Source organism: Musa acuminata, chromosome BXJ2-2 (genome assembly GCF_036884655.1).
Source record: "Musa acuminata AAA Group cultivar baxijiao chromosome BXJ2-2, Cavendish_Baxijiao_AAA, whole genome shotgun sequence".
Lineage (NCBI taxonomy): Eukaryota > Viridiplantae > Streptophyta > Magnoliopsida > Zingiberales > Musaceae > Musa > Musa acuminata.
Window position 1 is genome coordinate 31024646 of NC_088339.1, and position 26133 is coordinate 31050778.

The 26133-nt window shown below is 37.3% G+C and overlaps 4 protein-coding genes across 5 annotated transcripts; 2 read left to right on the plus strand and 2 right to left on the minus strand.

Moving 5' to 3' along the window:
- Nucleotides 1-2974: 2974 nt before the first annotated feature.
- Nucleotides 2975-3709, minus strand: LOC135606031 (histone H2B.3-like). The gene has a single exon (XM_065096739.1). It carries the CDS (start codon nt 3669-3671, stop codon nt 3189-3191), a length of 483 nt encoding a protein of 160 aa, XP_064952811.1. The 5' UTR covers nt 3672-3709; the 3' UTR covers nt 2975-3188.
- A 1838-nt stretch (nt 3710-5547) lies between these two features.
- Nucleotides 5548-12154, plus strand: LOC135606032 (aspartic proteinase 36-like). 2 transcript variants are annotated; one of them, XM_065096742.1, is made up of 10 exons: nt 5548-6003; nt 6381-6510; nt 6687-6862; nt 7509-7736; nt 9104-9266; nt 9351-9424; nt 9524-9620; nt 10245-10311; nt 11638-11709; nt 11799-12154. In XM_065096742.1, exons 1-10 carry the CDS (start codon nt 5756-5758, stop codon nt 11957-11959), a joined length of 1416 nt encoding a protein of 471 aa, XP_064952814.1. In that variant the 5' UTR covers nt 5548-5755; the 3' UTR covers nt 11960-12154. The 2 variants fall into 2 exon arrangements, with proteins under 2 accessions (XP_064952814.1, XP_064952812.1); XM_065096740.1 differs by having other exon boundaries at nt 5549-6003; nt 6687-6946.
- A 645-nt stretch (nt 12155-12799) lies between these two features.
- Nucleotides 12800-18037, plus strand: LOC103975270 (uncharacterized protein At1g27050). Its single transcript, XM_009390185.3, has 2 exons — nt 12800-13274; nt 17640-18037. The coding sequence occupies exons 1-2, from the start codon at nt 12822-12824 to the stop codon at nt 17850-17852; spliced, it is 666 nt and encodes a 221-aa protein (XP_009388460.2). The 5' UTR covers nt 12800-12821; the 3' UTR covers nt 17853-18037.
- Nucleotides 18038-19495: 1458 nt separating this feature from the next.
- On the minus strand, nt 19496-20359 carry LOC103975269 (thioredoxin H2-2-like). The gene is made up of 3 exons (XM_009390184.3): nt 20182-20359; nt 19962-20084; nt 19496-19848 (listed from the first exon to the last, which is right to left on the minus strand). The coding sequence occupies exons 1-3, from the start codon at nt 20305-20307 to the stop codon at nt 19714-19716; spliced, it is 384 nt and encodes a 127-aa protein (XP_009388459.2). The 5' UTR covers nt 20308-20359; the 3' UTR covers nt 19496-19713.
- Nucleotides 20360-26133: the final 5774 nt, after the last annotated feature.

The window sequence follows — 26133 nt, forward strand, 5'->3', positions numbered from 1 at the left end:
AAAATGTTAGGTAATGAATTATCCTATAGTTGTATTTCGTTTGCGTATGACCCAAGAGGAGTGGACAAATGTTGATTAAAAAGAAACGAACATAATAAGAGATAGCGAAGGCCCTACAACATATTTGTAAAGGCTACATATGGAGAGATCATAATTCAAATTCATCCCACAAATATCAAAATGCAATAGAGATATCACCAGAAGGCGACATAGTGCAACGAATAATGATAGAACAGTTCAAGACAATGCAACACACACGAGAGAACTCTCCAAAGAGACTTGATCATATGATGATATGATCGGGAGCTATTGGGAGCTATGTACCACCAAGGAGGAATTTAAGGAATGAATGTTATAATACTATAGAGGCGGATTTTTTTACGCGCATCAAATTTTACATCAAACAAAAGCCTTAGTCATTAACATATAGGTGTTATGTACCACCAAGAAGGAATTCCAAATCAAATTTTATATCAAATAAAAACCTTAGTCATCGACATATAGGGGCTATGTATCACCAAGGAGGAATTTCAAGTACAAGTACTAACGAGTCACATAAGAGAAACTTTATCATATAGATATATGATTTGAGCAACTGGAGAGTTGACAACTCCAAAACTCATATTCACTTGAGAGATCCCAATAAGTTGGATGACAAGGCCAAGTAAAGGATCATTACTACCAAAGGCGCAAAGGAAAACAAAATCGATGCAAGCCCTACAATATGATGATAAATGTTATGCATGAGAGTTATAATTTGTCTTTCTATTAACCGAGAGAAACTGTTCAGGAAACATAGAGGTGTTGAAGCAAATGGTTAAAAGGGCCAAAGAAACAATGATAAGTCTAGAGAGACTTAACTACCCAAAACAAAAAGTTGATTAAAATAAAGTCGAACTTAAAGGAGTGTCGTAGTGCCACAGAGACATCTAGAAATCACAAATAAAAGGACACAAACATAAAGTGATAAATAATAAGGCCATAAGCATGACAGTACCATAGAACCATAAAGACCAGACTTCTATAAAGTCATTGATCCCTCACTCTCATAGAGGAAGAGTGCGTAACCATGAAAAGAGTCAAGGATATAAATACAACAAAAACAAACTCTAAATACCAAGACAAAATTGAAGGATAAAGGCCAACGAACTTTGTAAGGTTGGTTTGATGAGCTTCTCATCAAAATAGTTGAAAATATAAAATTTCAAGTCGACGCAACATGATAGTACTCGACCAAAGAATAAAATAGGCAATACGTGATATTATACTCTTTATACTCAAATAAATACGCTACAAAAATAATAAAGAGGACAATACAATCTCAAATGCGACTAAAACTATCAAACTTGCTCCAAGTCTGGGCAAAATTTCTCTTATTGAAAATACTTCTTATATTCCAAAAGTTAAATAAAAATAAGAACATGAATCATAATAACTAACTCAACGTAACGAGTACAAACACTACGAGTATTTTGAAAATATAATCAAAGATCCAATGAATACTGATAACCAACTTAATGTATTAAGTACAATCCTCGAGGAGAAAGCAAAATTAAATAACTTATATCTTCTCAACTCTTAAGACAATAAGTAAAATCAAATACCCTAATTCTATTATTTAACCAATAAAGGAGTTTTATAAATATTAAAAGACCCTTTAAAAAACTTAATAAAAGAAAATAATTATCAAATCCTCACCAGTAATAATCAATTCTATTGATAGTAGATTGTGCTAATCTCTTAATTGACAAGAAAAATCTTTTTTTTTCATCTTAGGGATTTATAATAACCAATAAAGATCGATAAAATATCACAAATAAATTTATAAATAAGATATTTGATGTAATGTTTATGTATATCAATATTTTTCGATTTTGTTCATTCTTTGTATAACATGCAAAGAGCTTACAATAAACTTGATGACATCATTTTATTTACTTTTTGTAACCATTTTAATCTTGTGAATACACAATACGTGCATTTATCACATAAAGGTAAAACTATCCAAAAACAAACCATTTAAGCATGTCATTTTAAAAATTTTCTAACTCTATAGAGTTGTATAAAATGTTAATCAACACAACTTGCAACAACTACCAAGATAGCACATGACTAAATGAATCTTTAGGATAGCATCTAAAACTAGTTCACTATCTTGTTTCATAATAATGTCAAGTGGACACTTATAAAGCTTTTAATCATAACAATCATCTTGGACCCTTTATCGTACAGTCATTCAAAATTTATAAAATTTATGTTTATAATTTATATTATCTATTAAGTATTTGTTGAAATGACTATTTATGAAATAAGTTAAACACTTCTTCGAACCTATCTTCTCTTTTATATGTCCTTAAGAGATCATTATATGAAATGACTAACCCTTTTCGAATGAACACATGTCGCAATACAATACATATTAAACTAGTATATACAACTCATGAAATATCATACCAATTTCTATTGGTACTGCTCATATATGGCAATAAGTTGGTACTGCTCGTATAGGGCAATATGTCAGGACACAATGAACCTAAGTTAGAACAGTAAATAATGATTTGACACTTATGACCAGACCAATATTTAAAACCTTACTTCTATTGGACTAAATTAGTATATACATGACAAAAGAGGCAACCATTTATTTACAAGCTAATCATGCAAGGACCTAAAGAAGCAAAATTTTGAAAATATCAAAACCTAAATCACAATACCCGGTGATCAATGAACATAATTAATACAGCATATTATCTAAAGTAACTCACTTTGATCTCTTAGCAACAAAAGGGGGTATAAATTTACATAACAGCATGTAAAAGTGGATGCCAACATGAATACCAACATCATCAAAGAATATGCAAAACTGCAGAACTCAAGTGAAAATGCTAGTTTACCGTTTCCTTCCCATTGCGCTTCTCTTTTCTCCATCGGTCAGCATCCAAACAACGCCCTGAGTACCGGACAAGGCTTCATATCACAGAGAAACGTGCAATGTTATACATATCTTCCAATAGAGCCAGCAGAAACAATTGGAATCGTAATTCAACATGTCTAAGAAAGGCAGGTCACGATATTCTATCTTCTATCATCAAAGACTTATTACATCGGCCGAATAAAAACAGATTCACAAAAAGCATCTTAAAACCCTAACCCTATTTTTTTTTAACGATCCACAAGTCGCAGAGTCTCTAGGAGCTGGTGAATTTGGTGACGGCCTTGGTGCCCTCGGAGACGGCATGCTTGGCAAGTTCGCCAGGGAGGACGAGGCGCACGGAGGTCTGGATCTCGCGGGAGGTGATGGTGGGTTTCTTGTTGTAGCGGGCGAGACGAGAGGCCTCCTGGGCCAGCTTCTCGAAGATGTCGTTGATGAAGGAGTTCATGATGGACATGGCCTTGCTGGAGATCCCGATGTCCGGGTGCACCTGCTTCAGCACCTTGAAGATGTAGATCTTATACGTCTCGCTCCCCTTCTTTGCCTTCTTCTTCTTCTTGTCTGTGCCGCCCGCGCCGACGCCCTCCTTCGACGGCAACCGCTTCCCTGCCTTGGGCTTCTTCTCAGCGGAGACAGGAGACTTCTCAGCACTCTTCTCCTCCTTGTCATCAGACGCCGGGGCCTTCTCTGCGGCGGCAGGCTTCTTCTCCGCGGGCTTCTTCCCGGCCTTGGGCGCCATGAGAGATGAAGAGAATTCCTCGAGGGATTCGATCGTCGAAGGCGAGAAACATCGGTTCGGTTATGCTATTTATGGAGAACGAGGCTAGTTCCGATTGGACGACATTTCGAGTCCACGGATCGATGCGTTGGACGCGTCTCCGCCGTTGCTTACCTTTTCGGTATCGACGTGGCAATCGACGCAAGGTATGCGGCACAAAATACTGTGGTACCAACCGAAGGACACCCACCGCGTACCTGCCTCGTGATCGGAGACGGGTGGGACCAGATGATTTAAGTGACTTCAGACACCGAGATTTAGGTATATAAATTGGAATTAGAAAAACTATATAATATAAGTATAATAAATTAAAGTATATAAATATAATAAATTAGATAAACATCCAATAATTGGTAATGCCCTAAGATCATTTTAAGATAATTGGTAATTCACATGATATCAAAATGATTTTTTTCTCCAAAAATCGTTTAGAGGAGTTGGTTGGTTGGAGCTTCATTATTACCAAATTATCCTTATTGGAGTTTTGATATCTCAAATCTATTCATTTAATCACCTCAATGATAGTTCGAATCTCTTAGTCATCTTTCCTTTTAGTGTAGCTTGATTTGATGATTAAAATTATAGTGAACTTGGTTTGATCTCGTTCTATATATATAATAATTTTTTTCTTTAATTTAAGTTTAGGATTATAATAATATCACAAACTGATGAAAGAGTTAAAAGTATCTTTACAGCATAACGGAGGGGATTCATTATTAATAATCATGCAACCCAAACTCAAATCTGATGAGCCTCTCTCCATGTGGCAGCACATTCGGGTTACAGTGAGCTCAGATTCCGACTCAGACTCACAAGCAAGATAATGACATGACCTCACCGTCTCCATCAAAGCTTCTAATGCCAAAACATGGACATGAACCTAACCTGAGTCTCAAGCAAAGAAGTCGTTGGACACACGTCAATCGTAATAAAGTCTCGATTATGACTCGAACGGTCAATTTTATTATTATTATTATTATTTTATTATTAAAAAAAATAAAATATAAACCGTTATAAATATATCTTTTAAAAAATATATAAAAATAAAATTTATGAAATTAACTATTCAAATCGTAATCGAAGCCGTTGATTTCGAAACCGATGATTCTGATTTTTCAAACTTAGGAATTGAAATTAAATGGTCGATTCAAATTCAGATCGAAGCCAAAGAACTATTAAATCGATTTGATTTTGATTTCAGTACGATATGATTTAGTTAGTATTTTTTGAGAGATTTTTTTTTATTTTTTTTAAAACGTCCCACATTTATTTATTTTTCTTCTATATTTTAAATATTTTAAAAATTAAAAAAATAATATTTTAAATTTTATGAAATATTTTTTCCCATCTTATTATGAAACGGTTAATAAGATAAATCAGTATTTTTTACATTATGTTATAGTATCTTAAAAACATCAAAAAATACTATAAATCTTGTAAGAATATTATATTTATAATATTTTTATACTACATTAGAGTTATGGTGCTTAATAATATAATATTAAAATATTGTATAAAAACTAAAAAAATTATATACATCAGAATTATTCAATATGATCCAAATACTGTGTATAATATTGTGTATTGTCCGGGATGGAAGTTTTTCATGTAGAAGAGAGTTAGATTTAATTATCAAAAATGTAATATATATATATATATATATATATATATATATATATATATATTGTAGTAAAGAAAAGAGAAACGTCAAGTAATTTCTTTTTTGCGTGCCCATAAATCTCGAAGCGATAAATAAGGCATAAAGATAGCCTAAACATAAAGTTCCAAGCAATAAATAAGGTGCGATAGAAGCTCGTCCTAAGAACAGTAAATGAGGTATATGTAACTTCGTAACGCTACCTGTGAGAGAGGAGAGCAGAGACGAAGTCGAAGCAAAGAACAAAAGTACGAGTCGGGTGTCCGCCGAACCAACGCCTCAATCCTCCCTCCGTCAAATTCTTTGTGCGGTGGTCTCCTTTGTCGTGGAGTGATCCAATAACGATAGTTAAGAGAGAGAGAGAGAGGCATAAGGAAGTAGAGGGGGGATGTCGGTGATTCCCCTCCTGCTCCTGGCCGGGGCGGTGACCGCGCTCCACCTCGCCGGGGCCGGAGCGGGTTTCCCGGCGAAGCTGATTCTGGAGAGGGCAGTGCCAGTGAGAGGGGCCCCATTGGAGCATCTCCGAGTCCGTGACGGCGCTCGCCATGGCCGGCTCCTCCTGGGCTCCTCTTCTTTGCCGGCCGCTGGAGTGGTGGATTTCCCCGTTGACGGTTCTGCGAATCCGGCGATCGCCGGGTACCCTTTTTGTATTTCTTCTTTGTTTACGGAGATCGTTATCCATTTCCTTTTTCTTCTGTATCAGACATATCTTCTCCGTCTCGTCTTCTTTAAGGGATCTTTGATTCTTGGGTTTGAAATTGCTTCCAAGCGAATCCACTCGATCGGAACTCGTGTGTTGCGGTTGCTTTAGCATTTATTGGTGTGTGTTTTCTTCCTATTTCTTAGTTTTTCGTTTCTCTTTTCCTCCCTTTCTTTTGACAGGAATTGGTTGTTCCAATGCATATTTATTGTGAGTGTTCTTTTTCTGATATTGTAAATATGCAGAGGAACGATTTTTGTGGCCTAAATAACCAATTGGTGTTTATTCTGTTAACTATGATGTTGAACCGCAGGCTCTACTTTAGTCGAGTTAAATTGGGCAACCCTGCGAAGGAATTCTACGTTCAGATTGACACTGGGAGCGACATCTTATGGGTAACCTGCAGTTCCTGCGCCGGATGCCCAACTTCAAGTGGGCTTAATGTAAGGCCTGCTGTTCCTCAGTCTCCTCAAGATGATATTTTTTTTAGATGATTTTCGACAATTTTGTTGGTTTTATTTGATAATGAACTTAGAAGATTTAAGTTTGATGGTACCATATCATTTCGGAGCTTCACAACGGAAAATTATTGCCGATTTGGTCATTTCCTTCTTTGCAGATCCAACTGGAGTTCTTTGATCCTGATAAGTCATCCACATCTACGACCATAACCTGTTCTGATGATCGGTGCTCCTATGCCCTCCAAAGTGGACAGGCATTATGCTCCAGCTCTGATTTTTCGAGCTCGCTATGTGGTTACTCTTTCCAGTACGGTGATGGGAGCGGCACTTCTGGGTATTATGTATCTGATATGATGCACTTCGACACAGTTTTGGAGAATGAGCAATTTTTAAATTCTTCAGCCACAATTGTTTTTGGGTAAACTGCTTACAGTAATTCCTAGCCGACATATGCTCAAAAAAAAATTTATTGCCTAAAGTCTTAAGTGAGATTTAAAAAATCGTTCGAATTATCACTTGTATGCATTTTTTGGTGCCTCAAATAATCAGTGAAGTACGAAGGAAAAATTAATTTAGCTTTCTTTGTCCAATAAATTTTGAATCAGGAACTAATATGCCAAACAAGAAGATGACATTCAAATGACAAATTCATGGAGTATACATCTTCTTGTTACTTAAGTTTTGATATCATAAACATGTGATTCTAGGAAACCAATATAGTACCAAGCAATGGCAAAACTCACTTCTGGACACTGTAAGCCTTGCTATCTTGCTCATAATGATGCAAAAGATTTCTGTGCATTAAGTTACTTGCCTACTGTAATTTCATTCTAAAAGTTATTTAAGCATCACCCATAGGTAACAAACCAACAAGTGCGTACATCTTTCTTTCTTTATTTTTTCATTTATAATTAATTCAACCCCTAGCTGATATTGTGAAATGTGATTGCCTGAGTTTCTCATAAGTTTGATTACAACAGATGTAGCAACTCGCAGTCTGGAGATTTGACCAAGTCAGATAGGGCAGTTGATGGAATTTTTGGTTTTGGACAGAACGACTTGTCTGTCATTTCGCAGCTCTCCTCTGCTGGGAATTTTCCTAAGGTTTTTTCTCATTGCTTGAAAGGATCAGACAATGGTGGAGGCATATTGGTTCTCGGAGAGATTGTAGAACCGGGTATTGTCTATACCCCACTTGTTCAATCACAGTAAGTGTTCTTCAATAGAACATTTTGGGGATTGCAAAATTCTGCTCATTCATGTGCTAAAATCTAGACTAAGAATTGTAGGATTTCTCATTTTGCTAATGTTAATTGGTTTACATGCATATAGCTATAATTCTTTCATTATATTTGAATTTCTTCTAGATAATATTAGTTTTAATGCTATTTGACTATCGGTCCTTATTTACTTCTCATTATAGTGGCCATAACTTTAATTGTTTTCTTGGAAATTTAATTAAATTTTGGACATTTTATTAAAAGTCTAACATCTGAGTGACATAAGCAACCTGATGCAGGTTCTAGTGTGATAATTCCATTTATGGAATGTTTAATCTGTTGGTTTCTTGGAGTGCATCCAGTTGGGTGATACTTGGTTAACATAAGCCTGCTGCATATATCCATTTCAAATGTCTGGTTTCTTTGACATATGAAATGCACTGTCCCCTGATTTAATTATTGGAAGTCTTAAAGAACTTCGTATCAGTAAATTTCAGCGATTGGGTTGCAATGATGAATATTTATGATGAAGAACTTCACCAAAGATTTGAGACGTGTATATGTTGAAGTTATCATAGTAGTGACCTACTGATGGTCATTTATGTGCAAAGAGCAGTCTGGGCTAGATGCTTAGAGTTTCGTTTGGAGCTGGATTCAAGACTTGACTATCAAATGCACCTTTGTATAGTTTGTGAAACATTTGAAAATAACTGCAATGAGGTTCTTGCTTCAGAATGTAGTAGAACCTTCAGTAGGTCATCTACATGCAAAGAGGTGGATCATGAACCAGATAGCTTAGCTCTTCAAAATCCATTCTGAGCCTGTGTATTTTAATTATCAAAATACACATTTTTGTAGTCTGGTCATCTTCTTAAGGTCAGATTTGGGATTGATTTGTCAATATTGTATTTTTTCGAGACAATTTGTCAATGACAAGTTTAATATGGCAATCATGTTTTCTTTGTTCTTTTCATTTGTGCAACCATTCTTAGAACATATGGACTACAGATGTTAAAGGATAGATATTAAGAATTAGATTCTTACCTTCTTAATTTTTCTAGAAAATTTAAGTTTATCGAGGAGGCACTTTCACTTTGCAGCTAAATCTGCATGAGGAAAATCTGGAATGAGCTTGAAATAAACTTTCAGGGATTTTGCAGAACTCCTGATAGATTTTATGCATTTTTTACGTAGAGAAACACATTAATCTGATCTCAGAATTCACACATTGGTCTATTAATTCTTTAAGTTGGTTGTTTCTTGAATGCTTCCCCCTCTTTTTTCTTTTGCTTTTGGAGACTCTTGTTCTAATTATAAGTTTCTGCAGATTGTAATTGTCTTTCTTTATATTTTAGGCCTCACTACAACTTAAATCTAGAGAGCCTTGCTGTCAATGGGCGGGAACTAGCTATTGACTCCTCACTATTTGCAACATCAAATACACAGGGCACCATTGTTGATTCAGGGACCACACTTGCTTACCTTGCGGAAAAAGCATATATTCCTTTTGTTAATGCAGTATGTTAAATTGTCACTCTTTGAGCTTAAGTATGACTTATTATGAACAATATGTTTTATATACTTTTTTTTATGCCCTTGTAGATACTTGCATCTCTTCCATCTTCGGTACATTCCTTTGCTCTTAGAGACAACGTGTGTTTTGTTACATCTGACAGGTTCTTCCAATTACTATACTATCATTTGAGAATAATTACTTCCTGAAATATGGTACCTTTGAGGTGATCACCATCTAATACATCTCTTATCCTATACAGTGTTGATGAATCATTTCCTTCTGTCACATTGAAGTTTATGGGTGGTGCGTCCATGTTGATAAAGCCTGAGGACTATCTTTTACAGCAGGGGTCTATTGTAAGTTACTCCATGTTGCTAAGTACTTCCATGAGAGCAGCAATAGGCATTTGTACATATGCTGACATACAGTAGCTACCTCATTGATGTATTTGACCATCGTCATAAAAGGCTTGCTGGAATAAGGGCCTAATTACTAGTGGAAAGATTTTGCTATGTACAGTCATGGACCATATTAAAAGTCAACAATAATACTTAAATAACAATTTTAACAGTATGTTATGCCTATTAAAGTTTTTTCTTGTATGTGACGTTATTAAGAAGATATCTTAACTGATGACTTTGAGAAAAGGATGCTAGTTGATTAATGTAATACTATTTTGTTCACATATTATATTGTTATACAATAACAATAACAACAGAAGGAAAAAAAGGCAAGGAGGAGCAGCATATGTCTGTGTAATCAGCCTACCGAGACTACCATGCTGTCCTTTTGTATCCTGTATACAACCATCTGGGCATGGTTGTATGTCACATCTGCAGCCATACCGTACAATGTTATTATTGTATAGGCCTTGCCAAGGAGTAGATGTGGCCCCATTGTATATGGCTACAGATACAACCGCATGAATGGCATTACAGAGCATTCTATCTAAAGGGAACATATTGTTTGACCTCGTGCAGGATAATTCTATCATATGGTGTATTGGCTGGCAAAACAACAAGGGCTCAGGAATAACGATACTAGGGGGTACTTTGACTTCACTTTTTCATCAGATTTTATTTTAGTGGATTATTGGTTTCATGAACTGACATTTTATTCTTTGGACTCCACTATTTAGTTTGACTGTTTCTAGGTAAAGTGATAGGTTATTCCTCGGTCCATTTTTTAACCAATAGTTACTGACTAGTGGCAATATCAAGAATACGTTGCTGACAAAATTGAAAAATTGTAGATGTGTTTTTCGATGCCATTGAAATATTGAAAAACACCTGCTGACAAGATGTTTTTTTTCTGTGTTTTTCTCGGTCCTCAGTCCAATGCAGGTGTTTTTCACTTTTATAACGTAAAATTAGAAATAATGGCACATGATATATCAGTTAAGATCATTTTGGACCAATAGAACAATTACAAACATTAGCATCTCACTCTTTATAGATATGTAAAATTTATAGTTAAGCATCATGTTGCGCATTACAAAAATGACATAGTACCAGCTTCATTGAATTAAGTTGGTGTAGAACTTTGCAGAGTTTATGTGGTTATGAGCAGGCAGGACAGAACAAGGTTGGCTAAAAGGCAAAGATTTTTTGGTTTGAGCACAGAACCATCCACATTTGGTTGATATGCCATGTAGGTAGAGGTTGATCTTGCGGAATGCACTTTGAAACACTGATCAAAGAATCCAGAAAGGTGATGAAAGAAACAATTAAAGCTGAAGCAGTGAAACGACTGAGTTGTTTGCTCTTCACGGGGCTATACAAGTCTCCTTGATCTGGGGATGTCTCTGCTATTAGCAGACCTATGTAAACCTTGGAGAAGTTTCTTTATATCCTCACATAAAAAAATATTTAGTATGAGCTTCTTTAGACCATCAGGCTGTCAATTACTGAAAATATCTTTTATGAATCAATTATTCACCTAATAATTAATGTAAAACAAAACATGGTCAAGGTCCTTCAAATTAGCAAAACAAACCATGATAGTATCAAACTTTGAAAATTGAAAAATCAGATTATCAAAATATTGGCTTAGAGTTTCATACATTTTATGTAGTCTGCTGTGAATCTTTATGGAATGCTATATTTGTGTTGTGTATCTTTTGTTGGTTCACCAGGCTCCCAAGAAATACAAATTTGTGATATTAACTTCCTGATCCATGGCAACGTTTGCTGAAAGTGCCATGAATCCAAGGATAGAAATGATTTACATAATCTTTTAACCTGTTTGCTGAACAATGTCGTTTTTGATAGAAATGATTTCTCATACAAGCTTAAATATGATTCCTACCTTTTTGGACTGCTATAGAGTACACTCACAATTTACAGCTAACAAAAAATATTCTCTCCTTTCCAGACCTTGTTCTCAAGGATAAGATATTTGTTTATGATTTAGCTAATCAACGCATTGGTTGGATGAATTATGACTGTAAGTCTCATCATCAACAATTCCCTGTTTTCTTTTATCTTCATACTCGAAGGAACACTAATGTTGTTTCTATATTGTTTTTCATGCAGGCTCTCAATCTGTCAATGTTAGTACAGCTTCTGGTAAGAACGAATACCTAACCGCGGGGCAGCTGGATGTTAGTGGATCTTCAGACTCTGTATTCTCCAAGCTGCTATCAAGCAACAATTTATTGATCCTAATTTATATCTTTATTATTGCTAGTTTATAGCAAACTGAAGCATACATGTTATGACCATTCTTTATTGTTGTAATCAAGGGTTATAGAGTCACAATCAACATTGATGTTGTTTCTCAGGGCCTTCTTCCTGTAATGTACAGATTTCATTCCTTACTATTTCTTCATCTCCATAACTCATCATTTATTTTTTCACCTTTTCAATGTTATTTGGTGTTCATTGTTACCTATGCATGAACCATCATTACTTGGCTGCTTGGAGGTGGAAACATGTCTATGCCTGTGATGAACTCCCCATCTCCATGTCATTCTCTTATTTTCCATGGATGAAATATTTGGTTGTGTTTGCTACAAATCACCTTCTTTTAGAGAGAAACAATTGCTCCATCATTGCAGATAAAGTTGACCATCTCAGTTGAAGACTTCAAAGAGAAGATGTGTTGATTTTTTTTTTTATGAAATGCTTGAGATTTGTGAAAGACTGGAACAAGAACAGATATGCCAGCTTCAAATTCAAATGCCTTTCTAATTGCAACTTCTTTTTTATTCCAGCCTAGGAGTTAAATGCAAGTTACTGTCTCTCTAAAGGATTATTCCAATATCTAAATATAATATACCAAAACCCAATTTTTTATTTTACTTAAAAAAAATTCATACTAAGGGATCAACACAAAATATCATTCAAAAAATTATTAGTAACTCATTCCAACATTAATTGGCATGTACTTATAAGCTCATTTACCAAACAAAATATACAAACCAAGGGGCCTAAATTTACTAATAAAAATATAAAAATCCTTACCACCCTTTTTTCTTAATATTTAAAATAATTCAAATGAAATTTAATATTTGTGTGTAAATTATATGGAAGGAGGAATCTTTAAATGAACACCGCATGCGACGCACTGTCCGACTTGGTGTTCGTTTGCGGTCGCAAATTCTTACTCCTCTGGCGGCGGCGGGGCAACGGAGAGGGCGAGGGATAAGAGAGAGGCTTACGGCAGCAGCCATGAAGCGAAGGGGGAAGGGCGAGAGGCCCAAATCTGATGCGTTCCCCGCTTCCCTCTCCAAGCGTCTTCGACGGCCGCCTCCGACCGAAGCGGCTGAGGGAGAGCCCGCCGAGGCAACTGCCGCCGCCTCGCCCTCCGTCGTCCTGGTCACCGGCCTCCCCGCTGACTGCACCGTGCTGGAACTGAAGTCCCGCCTGGAGATGTACGGCCCCATCTCCCGCACCCGCATCGACGTCGACGGCCGCGGCTTCGTCACCTTCCGCTCCGACCACGCCGCTGAGGCCGCCATCTCTGCCTCCCTCGACCCGGCCTTCGGTGTCACCGTCCGATCCAAAAAGGTGCTTCCTTTTACTCGTTTTTACTTTCCCCTGCAGAGATTGCTTGTTAAATTTGGTGGCTTTAGCTCTTCCAACTTCCACGGTAACGATGTTGAGGTCTCATTCTCAAGTCAAGGCTGGTGCTCATTTCTGATAGTCCTTCTTCCTTCTAATGGTTGATGCCTTGCAAATTGCTGATACTCTGTTTGTACTATCATATCCTTCAAAGAATTCATTAACGGAAACTTAAGCTTATCGCTGGTTCCCATGGTCAAAGATGAAAAGAATTGTCAGTGCCAAGGGAAGGATAGATCTAATTTTGTGCTGGATGTGGATATCTGGCTAATTGGATATTAGGGTGTGGCTTAGGCGTACAGGTAGATTGCAGACTCTAGGATACAACTAGAGGACATCGTTTAGTAGCTATGATACCAGAGAGATGAAAGGCAGGATTGATCGATCTGCAATGTATGTTTATTGGGCTGCAAAGTGACACCAAGTCTCTTAGCCTAAGTGAGTGCTTTCTGGTTTACTGGCAGAAACAGAGCAGTAGTACTGAAGGGACAATGATCCGGAATTTAATTTCATATTACCAACTGTATTGATGAATATAATATGCAGAAAATTCTTGACCTACAGTGCTGTGATATCCAACAGTAGAAAATGATCAAGCAATTACGGAGAATTCTATTCACAGCCCCTTTATACTATGAAGCATTTTATCCCTTTTTACTATTGACAATCTCTTAAAAAATATATATTATTTTATTATTTACAGTTTCAGTATTACTGATTTTATCTTTTATTTTTTCCTTCATAATCCCTTTTTTCATCCTTGTTGCAAACGCCACTCCCTATTGCCGTCATCGCCAATGCCATTGCTGCGGACATCACTCGCCGCCCCCTTCGACGCCTCTTCGTTTGTTGCCGATGCCATCAACGCCCGCAATGATGACCCCTTGACACTTGCCGCACGTGTAGTTGGAGGGCTGCTGGCGAAAGTGGCAATTGTTGGTGGGCCTAGCTGTTTAGGTGGTCATTGGATCTTGACTCCCTTGACGCCCCCATGACGTTGGAGGCTTCTTTGAAAGAGGCTGTGAAGGAGACGGAGGAGAAGAGCAGGCGGTTGGTGCAATGGAGGTTCGCGGCGTTCACAGAGGAGAAAGTAAAGGAGCTACGGTTGCTGACATTGGAGGGAGTGTCAATAACGTCAATAGTGAGCGGGGAGGCGTCGGGTTGTCGGAGGGGGCAGCGAGTGATATCACCTCTAACTATACCTACGACGAGTGTCGAGGTGGCGTCGATGACATCGACACCGAGCAGAGAGGCGTTAGAGGTGGCGTCAACAGCGAGCGATGTCGGCGGTGACGACATCCGTAACAAGCAGATGAAATAATGGGTTGTGGGGAAGAAAACAAAATAGGATCAGTAATAGTGGGATCGTAAATAGTAAAATAATATTTTATTATTTTTTAAGGGGTTGCCAATAATAAGGGAGTTGTCAATAGTAAGAAGGGGTAGTGAATAGCAAGCTTAAGCAATAAATCCTAACAGCAGATTTTAGTGGCAGCATGCCACTGCCAGTTCATGATATAACCATCTGTTGATATTTGTGATAGAGCAAAGCTTTGTTCTAGAGGATAAAAGAGAGAGCATAGAGGGAAAAGTTGAGAACACAGACAAACAGTGATTAATTAGAGAAAAGAGAAGAATAGGAATAGCAATCTAAATTTCCATTCTTCTAGTCATATTGCCCATTATTTAATCTTTTATGGAGATGACCAAGACATTTTCAAACCTACCTGGACTTCCAGGAAGATTAGAACCCTCTTTCTTTCTTGTCCTCGAAGGAAATGATACCTTGTCTAGTTATTCTAGCAGTGCCACTCGTGCTAAAATGCCATGTAGAGTGCGAGATATATTAACATCCAACTGCTACAAGCTTTACAGAATCTCAAGGTGGTATTGACTTATTACCCTATGCTAAAGCAATCTCTATCGTAAAAAAAAGAGGCTGAAATTGAGGGATTAATTGATGGCACCTAATTAGGATGCTATATAATCTGCAAAAGTTTTGTAGAAAACAAAATCATTTACCGCTTGAGTCTATTTAAACACCATTTATTTGGCGAGCAATTTGATTTCTCTGGTACTCTATGATTAGTTTGCTAAAACCAGATGGATTGTTATGACTCTCATAGCAAGTTAGTAACTGTGATATTTCCTGCATTTTGTTCGATTAAGATGGGTTCATAAATGTTTTTGGTAGCTGAGATATTGGTGGCTGTAATTTCTTTTTGGTCCATTTGAATTATTCTTTTAATTATTATTACATGATAGAACTGGAAGGTTTTCAAGAATATGATAAGTCTCATACCATTTGATATAATAAAGTATTTAGATAGAGAGAGAGAGGGAGCAATGCAGGGTTGTGATGGCAAAGTATATTATTCCTTTTAATTGCTATCTTCAGCATATTTCCTATGTGCTTTTCGTTAGTAGACTGAGTGGGTTCATGTTTAGATGAATCCCTATTCTTCATGCAATGAATTTGTTAGTTCAGGGAGGCATTTCTCCTCATCAAATTGGAGAAATCTTGACTGGATGATCATGTCCTATTGGTAGAAACTGTATGTCTAGGTTAAATGATATGCATTCTAGAGTTGGCCACTTGGCATTTACTTGTTTCTAACTTTTTTGTTAATGCATACGGAGATATAGATCTATCTTTGATATAAAAGAGGGGTAATTACATATTACCCCCGTAGTTACATAGGATTAGCATCCCGATCCTTATACTTTAAAAAGTAGTATTGAGATCTCTACACTTACGAAAGTGAAACATTTAATCTCAATTCTCTTTATGTTATTAATTTCATTATGAATGGAAGGGGTAAAACAGTAATTTCATATAAATTTTTTGGCATTAGCATGCATTTGGATACAAACTCGTACGGTCACCTTTCTTGTGTTTTTTTGGGTTTCTAATCACCGATTAACACTTAGGTGACGCCAATCCACCATATATTTATTTCCACAAAACAAGTCATTGTTAATTTTTATATGATATCATGGATGCTCTTTCTCTTTGTGTCTCTGCTCTTGCCGGCATTATTCTAGTTCTAGCGGATAAAGAACTTCTGGGCGTGGCTAGCGACCTGCATCGATGTTCTTGTCTTCACCACCCATCGTGAGATGTTCCTCTAATCCCTCTTCCCATACTTGGCCTAGGGGACGCCACGCTTCTGCTCCTCTCCCCGACCTCGGGCGGTCGGTTGCTAGCGGTGTCGTGCGTCGCTGTCGGACTCGTCATCACTTCCACTGCCGTCCACCTCGCCCCAGCAGTCTAGCACCTCAATCATCCCCCGCTCGATCATATTGCAATCCTCCACCAGGGCTTGGTAGCGCTCCCATGCCTCGGCGGAACTCCACCCTGCCAGTTGCGTCGCGATGGCGAACCACCGGTCCGAGGTGCCTTACGGGTACACCACTAGGGCTTGCTCGAAGAGCTTGTCCTCCTCCCGCGTCCACGACCTCGGTGCCGCCCCCACGAACTGCTTGGAGAACATGGACATTAGGTCGCCCTCGTCCATCCGTCTTACTCTTCTTTCGCAAGGAACGGGAGGGTTGGTGGCGTGATGTTTTTTACTCGACGCCGTCGTTGGTCTGCCATTTGCAACGCAACCGAAGGCGCGCGAGGGTGGTGTTCCAGAGGAGATCCAGGCGCTAGTCTCGCATGCCACCGACGTCGCCATTGGTCTGTCGTCCACAGCGCAACTGGAGGCTCGTGAGGGTGGCGTTCTAGAAGAGATCCAAGCGTCGGCCTTTCATGCCATCAGCATTGTTGGCCTCGTGCCTCACTGACGTTGCTGCCATCCGCAGAGAGGAAAACAAGAAAGTTTATATGAAATTATTTTTTTACCCCTTCCATTCATGACGAAATTGACGATGTGAGGAGAATTTGGGTTAAATGTTTCACTTTCGTAAGTGTAGGGATTCCAATATTACTTTTTAAAGTATAGGAATCATGATGCTAATCATATGTAACTATAGGGGTAACCTGTAATTACCCCTATAAAAGATGTTACAATTCGTCTAAAGCATTCATGAGACAAAACTAGCAGCATTAACACAATCAACACACTGTTAAATCTTTCTAGTCCTGATTCACCATAATATATTTTCTTTTCCTTTGATTTTTATGCCATGTTCCCTCTCTCATGAAAATGACTTTGCCAAACCCTCAAGTATTTGCTAGCGCCAGAATCTGGAATGGAGTTTAATTTACCTTTGCTGCCTTTATACGTTGGCTGCTTTTGGATTTCTTGCATGTCTCACAGACATTTTGATGCTTCCTCTGTACCTTCTTGTTGGGAAACAATGCAGGTACTGGTAGTTCGGGCGAGTGATCCGATACCAGCAAAGATGGGAGCAGGGATTTCTTCCACCTCGAGGCTTCTTCGTGCAGAAATACCCCTGAGCCGACATGGTCCAAGTAAAGAGAAGCTCGATGCAGGTGCGACTGCAGAGAGGAGCAAAAGCGGACCAGAGGTTTCCCATGATGGTCGGGAAATCATCGCTTACGATGATCTATTTTGACATCCACTTGGATTAACCGTGTGAGGTGCCATCTGAATGTTATGTTGTGATGTATCAAATGACTGGCCGTATGTTTGAGATTATTGGCCTATTTAATTTGGTCATCATCAATATCATCATGACCAGCACTATCACCAACATCACTTGGAACCTATTTTAAATGATCCTTTTGTGTTTGCAGATCATATGGGAATTGAGGTGAGGTTACTGACAAATAATGACAGATCATATCGAATGTCTTTTTTGTTCCACTCTATGAAAGCGTATCTTTTGTTTAATGAGGATGTATTTAGTGCTCAATTGTCATGCATGCCAGGCCTGATAATTCCTATCCATGACCTTGTGGAGATCTACAAATAATGTGTATCATCATAACTTGGACGTGGAACTCCATTTTGTATCATATGCGACCATGGCTGCTGGGAGCTGTAGGCATATTCTCATTTGCTGAATCAGTTGTATGTTGCTCGCCAAGGCTTCCTGATGCTTTCCGTGACTTGGGAGGTATTGCCTTAACACAAGTATACATTCATCAACGAACAAGTTCAATATCCAATGATTTGATACGGGATTAAACAACAAACCAACATCCAGAATTCTAACTTCATAGCATGGGAACTATTGCCCAACACCAGGAAACCCTAAATCCATTGGAGTATAAACAGATTTGCAGTTTATACTGCCTGAACAGAATGCAAGTTTACATCCACCTAATAAGGAATTAACATGAAATGATATGACACAGATATCTAATTCATAACTTGAGTCTAATGCCCAACTGTCAGAATCCCCAAGTCCATTGACAGATAAACTAATGCCACCTTAGAAGAAGTTTATATCCACTAAAGAAGGAAACAATTCAACATCAAATAACTTAGATACAGGATTCCAAATTCATAACATGGGTCTATTGCCCAGCAACTAAAACCCTATCTGGGGATGACAGATTGATCAGGTTTACCGACGCAACTATTCTGTAATTGGATTCGATCAGTTATGATCAGCAAGCAAACACTGGAATTGGGTTTGTGTACTTAAATTGTTGGTCAGGTTTGGATTCGAATTTGGTATCCTGCTTGTTCTCATTTCTAATGCAAGGTAAGATGGTGGCAGATCGAATTAATTTTAGTCCTGATCTATGAGATCCAATTAAACTAGGTTCGGACACCTTTTAATCGGGTTTGAGAGGATTTGGGTAAGAGAACAAGTATCCGATTTTGAGAATTCGTATCGTGGTAAGATTCACAATACCCAACCTGCTATTGTTTCTACCCAAATCAAATCAATTGGAATTCAAACAAACTTGGCTATTTAAACTGCAACCTAAGTCTACATCCATCAGAAAAAGCTTAGTATCCAATAATTTGATTCAGAATTCAATATTCATAAAATGGGTCTACTGCCCAACAACAGAAGCCTCAAGTCTATTATAAATTGAATAAACTCAATTTATAACACCATAGCAAAACATAAATTTACATCCACCAATGAAGAAAACATTTCACGCAAATGATTTCGACCGGTAGAACGATAAACTGGCATTTACTACTACACCATTTTCCACATCTAAACAAAAACCAAGTTCTGCATCCATCTAATCATCAAAGAAATGAAGCCAACTCCTAATGCCACTATGCAAAACATAAGAGAATGTATCATACCACATTCCACACAACAATGATGATATATTTTAGTCAACAATAACAATAGCAAATTGGAAAGGTCTTTGGCACTTGTGTCCATTTCATCTCAACATGAGATCGCAATATCAAACAAGCAACCACAAGGACTTGGAAAACAGGAAAGCAAATGATGGTGGCGGTAATACAGACAGATACACATGATTACCAGAGAAGCTTCCTTAGGTGTTGATCTGCTCTTGGATCCGCCTCTCGAGTTCGTCCTTCTTTGCGCCGACGATTCTGCCCACCTCCTGCCCGCCCTTCACCAGCACGAACGTCGGCATAGCCTGCACCTTCCACTGCTTCGACACCTCCTATACTTTAAATGTTGTTGTTAGATTTCGCGTCACGACAAACAAAATCCCCAAACCAAGAACAGCATCACCCCAATAATCGAGATGAAAGAAACAGGAGGAAGAAGCATCACCGGGATCTCATCGACGTCGATCTTGACGAACACCGCGTCGGAGTACTGGGCGGCCATCGCCTTGAACGCCGGCTCCACGAAGCGGCACGGCCCGCACCACGACGCCGAGAAGTCGATCACCATCTTCCAACAAATCCAAAAGGGAAAACAATCAAAGGGGAGATCGAGAGGTAAAACGAACCAATCCAATCCGATTAGGGTTTGCGGATCACGGAGATACCAGCTTGTTGGTTTGGGTGTGGGACTCCCAGTTCTGGGTCCATTCGCCGGTGGAGTGGATGGCGATGACGGCGGACACGCCGTCCTCAGCGGCGTAGGCGGCTTGGCTGGAGAAGAAACCACCCATTCCTCTTCTCCCCCTTTCTTCCCCTTCTCTCGGGAGGTCGTCGAAGGATGGCTTTTGTAAGGCTGCTAAAGCCTAATTAAAGTACATTTCTTTTTTATCTTGATTTTTTTCTAACTATGTTTAATTATTTCTAATTGTTTTTTTACTATTAGAAAATCTCATTAATGATCAAATCATACTATTTAATAAAAATAAAATTTATCATATGATTGAAATGTATAAGAGCTCAATAATATCATCGTGAAAATAAAATAATAATAATAATAATAATAATAATATCATCGTAATGTATTTATTATATGGCCTAAGCAAGACGGATTTGATGATATTTATGGATAATTAATCCAAATACTGCTTAATTGATTATTAGCAATAAAACCAAAATCTCCTTTGTACTGTGTGAGGTAATACTTTTTTTTTTTTACTAAGCCAGATTTTGAAAAGAAAACATAAAATTATTTTGAAAATAAAAAAATATTTTGGGAAAAAAGAATCAAAAAGAGTAAATGCTGTCCTAAATCTATCATAGCTTGAATTCACATAAATATAGAATAATTAAATAAATAATATTTTGTAAAAACATCAATGACAAATGTATCTATGTATGCGTAAACACGATTATAGTTAGATTAGTCAAAGTATGATATATCATTTATCATGTTGATTTGTAAAAAAATTAGTGTTGATCCTCTCTTCATTCAAAGATCTATCAGGTCCACTTACTAAAGATTAAAAAATTAAAATCTCACATATTTTTATTGTTGATAGGATCATATGTCATCTTCATCATTTATTCTTTAAAACAAAATGCTTTGGGTGAGAAGTAATTTCTTTGGGTTTGTTAGGTAGATCCAACAAGTTACATTAGTATTGTGCATTTGTGTTCTTTGCAATCAGATCAGAAAAGCTGTGGTTGTAGCCATGGGCTATGGTGTTTGGATGAAGGGCAATCCAAGGATCTTTCCACTGTGGATGGATACATATAGATGAAATATTGGGCTACATTCCTTAAGATGTCAAGTTAAAATCTAAGATATTGATTCATGTTGTCTCTCCTATGCTGTTCAATGATGACAGGTTCTCAGAAATGTCCAATTGAGCCCTCCTTGTCCAATATAAAATACCTGGTTTCCTTCTTCAAGATTTGTTTGGATGTGTGTCAGTGGGGCATGCCATGCTTGATGATGTTTCATGTGGATGAAGTTGTAGAGTCTTTATTCCCTTCAGTTTGTATTGTTGTCTGAAAGTGAAGTCAGTACACTTGGATTATATGCCTTCTATTTTACTTCAAGTGGTTGTATGTTGGAAATAATAGGTTGTTTCTCTGCAAAAGTATCATAAGGCTGGAATTCTGGAGAGATGCAGAATGCAAGTTGAGAAGATAAAGAAATAATGATTTGTTTTTCTCTCCTTAAACAGCCAACTACTATCTAAACAGCCATGTTCACCACCAAAGCATATAGATGGAGCATAAAATCTTCCACTATACTGGATAAAAATATTCTTGTTTACCAAATTTGATGACCAAACTCACTAAATCTATTTAACTCCTGTCTCTACTTTTAGCCTTTTTCCTTTTGCAAAAAACCATTTGCTTTGTAATTCTCATCACATCTGAACATGTATGGTGTATACCACACTGAATCTGGTAGAGATTGGTCTAAAGATCTAAAGAACACTTGATGTTTCACTGCCACACAACATAGAATTGAGTTGTCTTATTGTCCATCTATGACAATTCCTCTCTAGACAAAGCTAGAATGTACAAGAAGGGCAGCCTGAATAGCCCTCAGGCAAAAAGTTGGAACTTTATGAGGCATGCAGGGAAGCCAAATATATCTCAAAGTTTTGCTCTCCTTTGTGACAGGAAACTCCTCCATCTGAATTAGATTGCTGCAACTCCATTGCTAGATGCTATGCACTAGGACCCCAAAAAAAATATATTAGCACTTTGCAATGCCATGTTAACATCTGACTAATTTCATAAGGTAAACAATAAATTGGTTCCTTATTCTACTACTGCCCCCAAAGCTTGTAGCCAATGTTGATCAGAGAGCCAGTTGTCCTTCCATGTTCTTACATTTCTCACATTGCTCATTGTCCATTTGACTCTCTTTGGCAGATTCTTACTGTACCCTATGGACCTCCAAATATAGCTGAAGTTGTGGCCAAGTTTGGCATGTGGAGAGAGTTTGAATCATGAAAGCAACTAGCTTTCAGTGAGTGGCTACAGCAAATTTGGAATGAGGGTGGTTCCCTAACATGGCTTCATTGAAGAGGCATGGCTTCCAAAGCTGAGACCTCTGAAACCCATTTGACTTGTATCTCTACAAGCATCTACCAAGATCATTGTCTAACTCATAAATGGATTTTATAGAATCTTAAGGATGATCTCATAATGATGTAGGTAGGAAATGGACAGTCAAGCTGCTTTGGTAAAACCTTTACCAGCTTCAGATAAGCTTTGGTAGGCTGCTTTGGTTGCTTCTGCATTCAATCAATCAACAAGTCAGAAAATGGATTGGCTCTTCCAAACCATCAATGCAGAAGAAGGTGTGTTCATTATGTTGCACAATTTTCTTTCACTCCCATGAGAGTTTGGGCAGCATGTGCACTGTGCTGTACCTACTGCCTTTGAGAAAGCAAACCAACAAACATCTGTGAACATTAAAATATGTCTGCTTTATCATAATCTCAGAACATCTGACCACTAGCTTTTAATTGTCAGACATGTCTGGGGATCCCATTTTGATTGTAGTTTTTTGTTTTTGTTCAATGAGATTGCACCATTTGGATTGCCCTATCCACTCTAGTGGAAAAAGTAAATGACAGAGTGGGCATAATGATGCAAGGAGGAATGAGTTTATCATATCAATTAAACACTGTGACCAAGATAAAGCCATGACAAAGGCTGAAGAGGAAGATTGGGGTTGCCAATAATGCCAACATGCTACTCATTAGGGATTGTTTGGTAACTTCCTTGTGTATTTTACCTATCCCAATATGCATATATATGTCATAGAAGATGATCAACCCTTCATTTATATATTGATAGTTAATGGAACTGTCTAATGTTATGAATTATGTAATAGCCTGTGAGTGAACTTTTGATGGTGAGAATTAGATAGATAAGATAATTAGAACAATGATTCACAATCTTCAGAAAGAACTCTTCAAAAAAAAAAAAATTCCCAATATATTTTTTGTTAGAAATTTTAATCAAATATGACTTTGACTACTAGATATTTAATTCACTAATATTGTTAATCTTTTGAAAAGGACTTAATAAAAGCTACACTAGACTTCAACTGCTGATGAAAATTCTTGGTCCTTGCAAAGTTTGAATGTTCAAAATAATGACAATCTAAGAAGACAAAAATGTCTTCAAGATGCCATTAGAGGTCTTCATTGGGTCATCTTGATCTATGAAGTGATGACCACTTGAGTAGCATGAAGAAGATAACCATAAGAAGACAAATGTGACAGCCCCCAAGTCCTTACTGGTTTGTGATCAAGTTAACAACATGATTGATGTGGAAGTGAAGAGGATAAGGGGAAAAGGATACACCCAAGAAGGTAAAACATGGAGAAAAGCAAACTAAATGGGAGACCCACAGAAGGAACAAACAGTATGCTACAAATATAAGAAACAATGTCCAATGCTCAAGAAGAAGAACTACTGATTTCATAAAAGAAAACAAGAAGGCCTTAAGATCAACTTGAAATGATGTGGACTCAAGAAAATCCAAGAGAGAGGAAAAATAGTCACAAGATTATATCTCTAACTATGCACTTTTGACATTTGATCTCAATGAAATGACTTACTTATGGTGAATATGCTTTTCAAGACATCATGATTTGAAACTTGGATGAATCATGAAACATGAATCATGTTGTTAACTCCCATTCCCTCTTCTTACTTTAGATGAATATTATTAATACCAAGTGAGCTGTAACTCCTGAAAATTGCATTGTAGATTGATTGTATAATTTGGTATTTGAATTAAAAAAATAATATTTGTATGAGATTGTCTAAGAGAAAAAAAAAATAAAAATCTCATTATTCAAACTAGCCTTAAATTTACTTCTATAAAGTTTCTATGAATAATATTTTCTTAAGCTTACAAACAATTTATTCATATTTTTGTAACTTTTTCTTACGATAATAATAATAAAAGCAAACTATAATATTCTAAATATTCAAGATGACTACACAATTTTTTTATTATTCCTTTCCTAATTCGATTATAAAAAATTATAATTTTAGTAAAACTTTTCATCCATCTCTTTTCGTACCACTAGCAATAACTATCTTACCCCTCGAACATCTATATTATCTTGATTAATCCTTAGAAAGTATATGAGAAATTTTTAACACTTAATCAACATCAAATCGATAAAACAGTAAAAAAAAAAAAAAAGGATTTATGAAGTTTGCTTCCGTTCCTCGGAAAGGATCAAAGGCATGGTTAGGTGAAGAGTCTCCAAGAAGTTTATCTCCTCAAGTAGCCATCTTCATCCTCATCCTCATGCTCATCCCCTTAGGTCCCATTCCGCCTCTGATAGGCCACTCCAAGTGGACCCTCGGTTCCTTCTTGCTTGTCCGAAGAGAAACTCCTCAGATGACTCAACACATTTCTACGTGATTCTTCATTGGTTTACAAGTGCCCATCCATATGACAAAGCAGTGCATTAGCTTGGATAAGAAACTATCTTATTTTTAGTAGGGAGCATTAATTTGAGTGTGTCAAATTGGGTTTGTATGCCACGACTTGGTAGTTGGTTCGAAGTCTTCTAATGTCATGCCGTTGACTTCAAAGTTAATATATACGTTCTAATGTCATGCCATTGACTTCAAGGTTAATAAATACCCGTTCCTTTTGATGCCTTGTGGAAGACTTTTCCTTCCTTCGTCTATTCATTAGAGCTGAAAACAACGAGGCAACTCCTTAAATTCCATCGAAATAATAATTTATACCCATTTTTCATTCTAATTATAGTCGTTGCTCTATCCGAATACATCTATCAATATGTATAACTTAATATGACAATTTTGTTGTTGGGGTTCCAACCGATGATATATTACCATTCATGTCAATATCAATATTGATAGAGCTTTCAGGATAGTATTTGAATTCAAAATCTTGTGTGCAAAGTATGTATAGACTTATCTAAATCCAGTGATCGTTTGTTTTCTTTCTATATTTCAATTGTTTGTTAAATTACTCGAGTGTTGTATTTTTTAACGTGATGTTCGTCACTCATATTTGAAACTAATTAATTTTTTTCTATAAAAAATTTAAGATCTATTCAAGGTTTAACCCTTTGCGAGTAGATATTGCATCAGTAATTTTAATTAAACCTATAATATCTCATATGTCTCACCATTAATATATACGATAATTAATGTTAACAAACTTATTTAGTGGTGGTCGAGGTATCAACATGATTTGGTTTAATTATCAATGTTCAGGATCGTTCCTGTGACGTGGTTTTTATCGAGTTGGGTTGATGGCTCCGCACACGATTCTTCGGTCGACACATGATTTGCTTCATCGTCGTTAGGCCCTTGCACACAAGCCTAGGTCGCGAGGGGAGGGATTTCATGACTTGGCTCCTCCGAAAATTAAATCAGTATCAAATAGAGTTTTTGTATAAGGATAATCCCCCCTTTTCTTGATGTCGGTCATGGGGCTTTTATGCTTATGCTCGAGAGTCGATCGTATGTGATCTGATGATGGCGATCGGCTTCTTGAGCGACCGACTTGTATCTTTAGGCGACCGTCGATTGACTTGCACAGAACGGTGTCATATGGCGTTGTTCTG

Bases quoted from the DNA above. Each gene is read 5' to 3' on its own strand.
- LOC135606031 (XM_065096739.1), bottom strand. From the start codon at position 3,671: ATGGCGCCCAAGGCCGGGAAGAAGCCCGCGGAGAAGAAGCCTGCCGCC.
- LOC103975269 (XM_009390184.3), bottom strand. From the start codon at position 20,307: ATGGGTGGTTTCTTCTCCAGCCAAGCCGCCTACGCCGCTGAGGACGGC. The intron at 20,085-20,181 runs GTATCTCCGTGA...ATTTGTTGGAAG, and splicing joins ACACCCAAACCAACAAGCTG to ATGGTGATCGACTTCTCGGC. The intron at 19,849-19,961 runs GTGATGCTTCTT...TTTAAAGTATAG, and splicing joins TCGACGTCGATGAGATCCCG to GAGGTGTCGAAGCAGTGGAA.
- LOC103975270 (XM_009390185.3), top strand. From the start codon at position 12,822: ATGCGACGCACTGTCCGACTTGGTGTTCGTTTGCGGTCGCAAATTCTT. The intron at 13,275-17,639 runs GTGCTTCCTTTT...GAAACAATGCAG, and splicing joins TCACCGTCCGATCCAAAAAG to GTACTGGTAGTTCGGGCGAG.
- LOC135606032 (XM_065096740.1), top strand. From the start codon at position 5,756: ATGTCGGTGATTCCCCTCCTGCTCCTGGCCGGGGCGGTGACCGCGCTC. The intron at 6,947-7,508 runs GTAAACTGCTTA...TGATTACAACAG, and splicing joins TCAGCCACAATTGTTTTTGG to ATGTAGCAACTCGCAGTCTG. The intron at 11,710-11,798 runs GTAAGTCTCATC...TTTTTCATGCAG, and splicing joins TGGTTGGATGAATTATGACT to GCTCTCAATCTGTCAATGTT.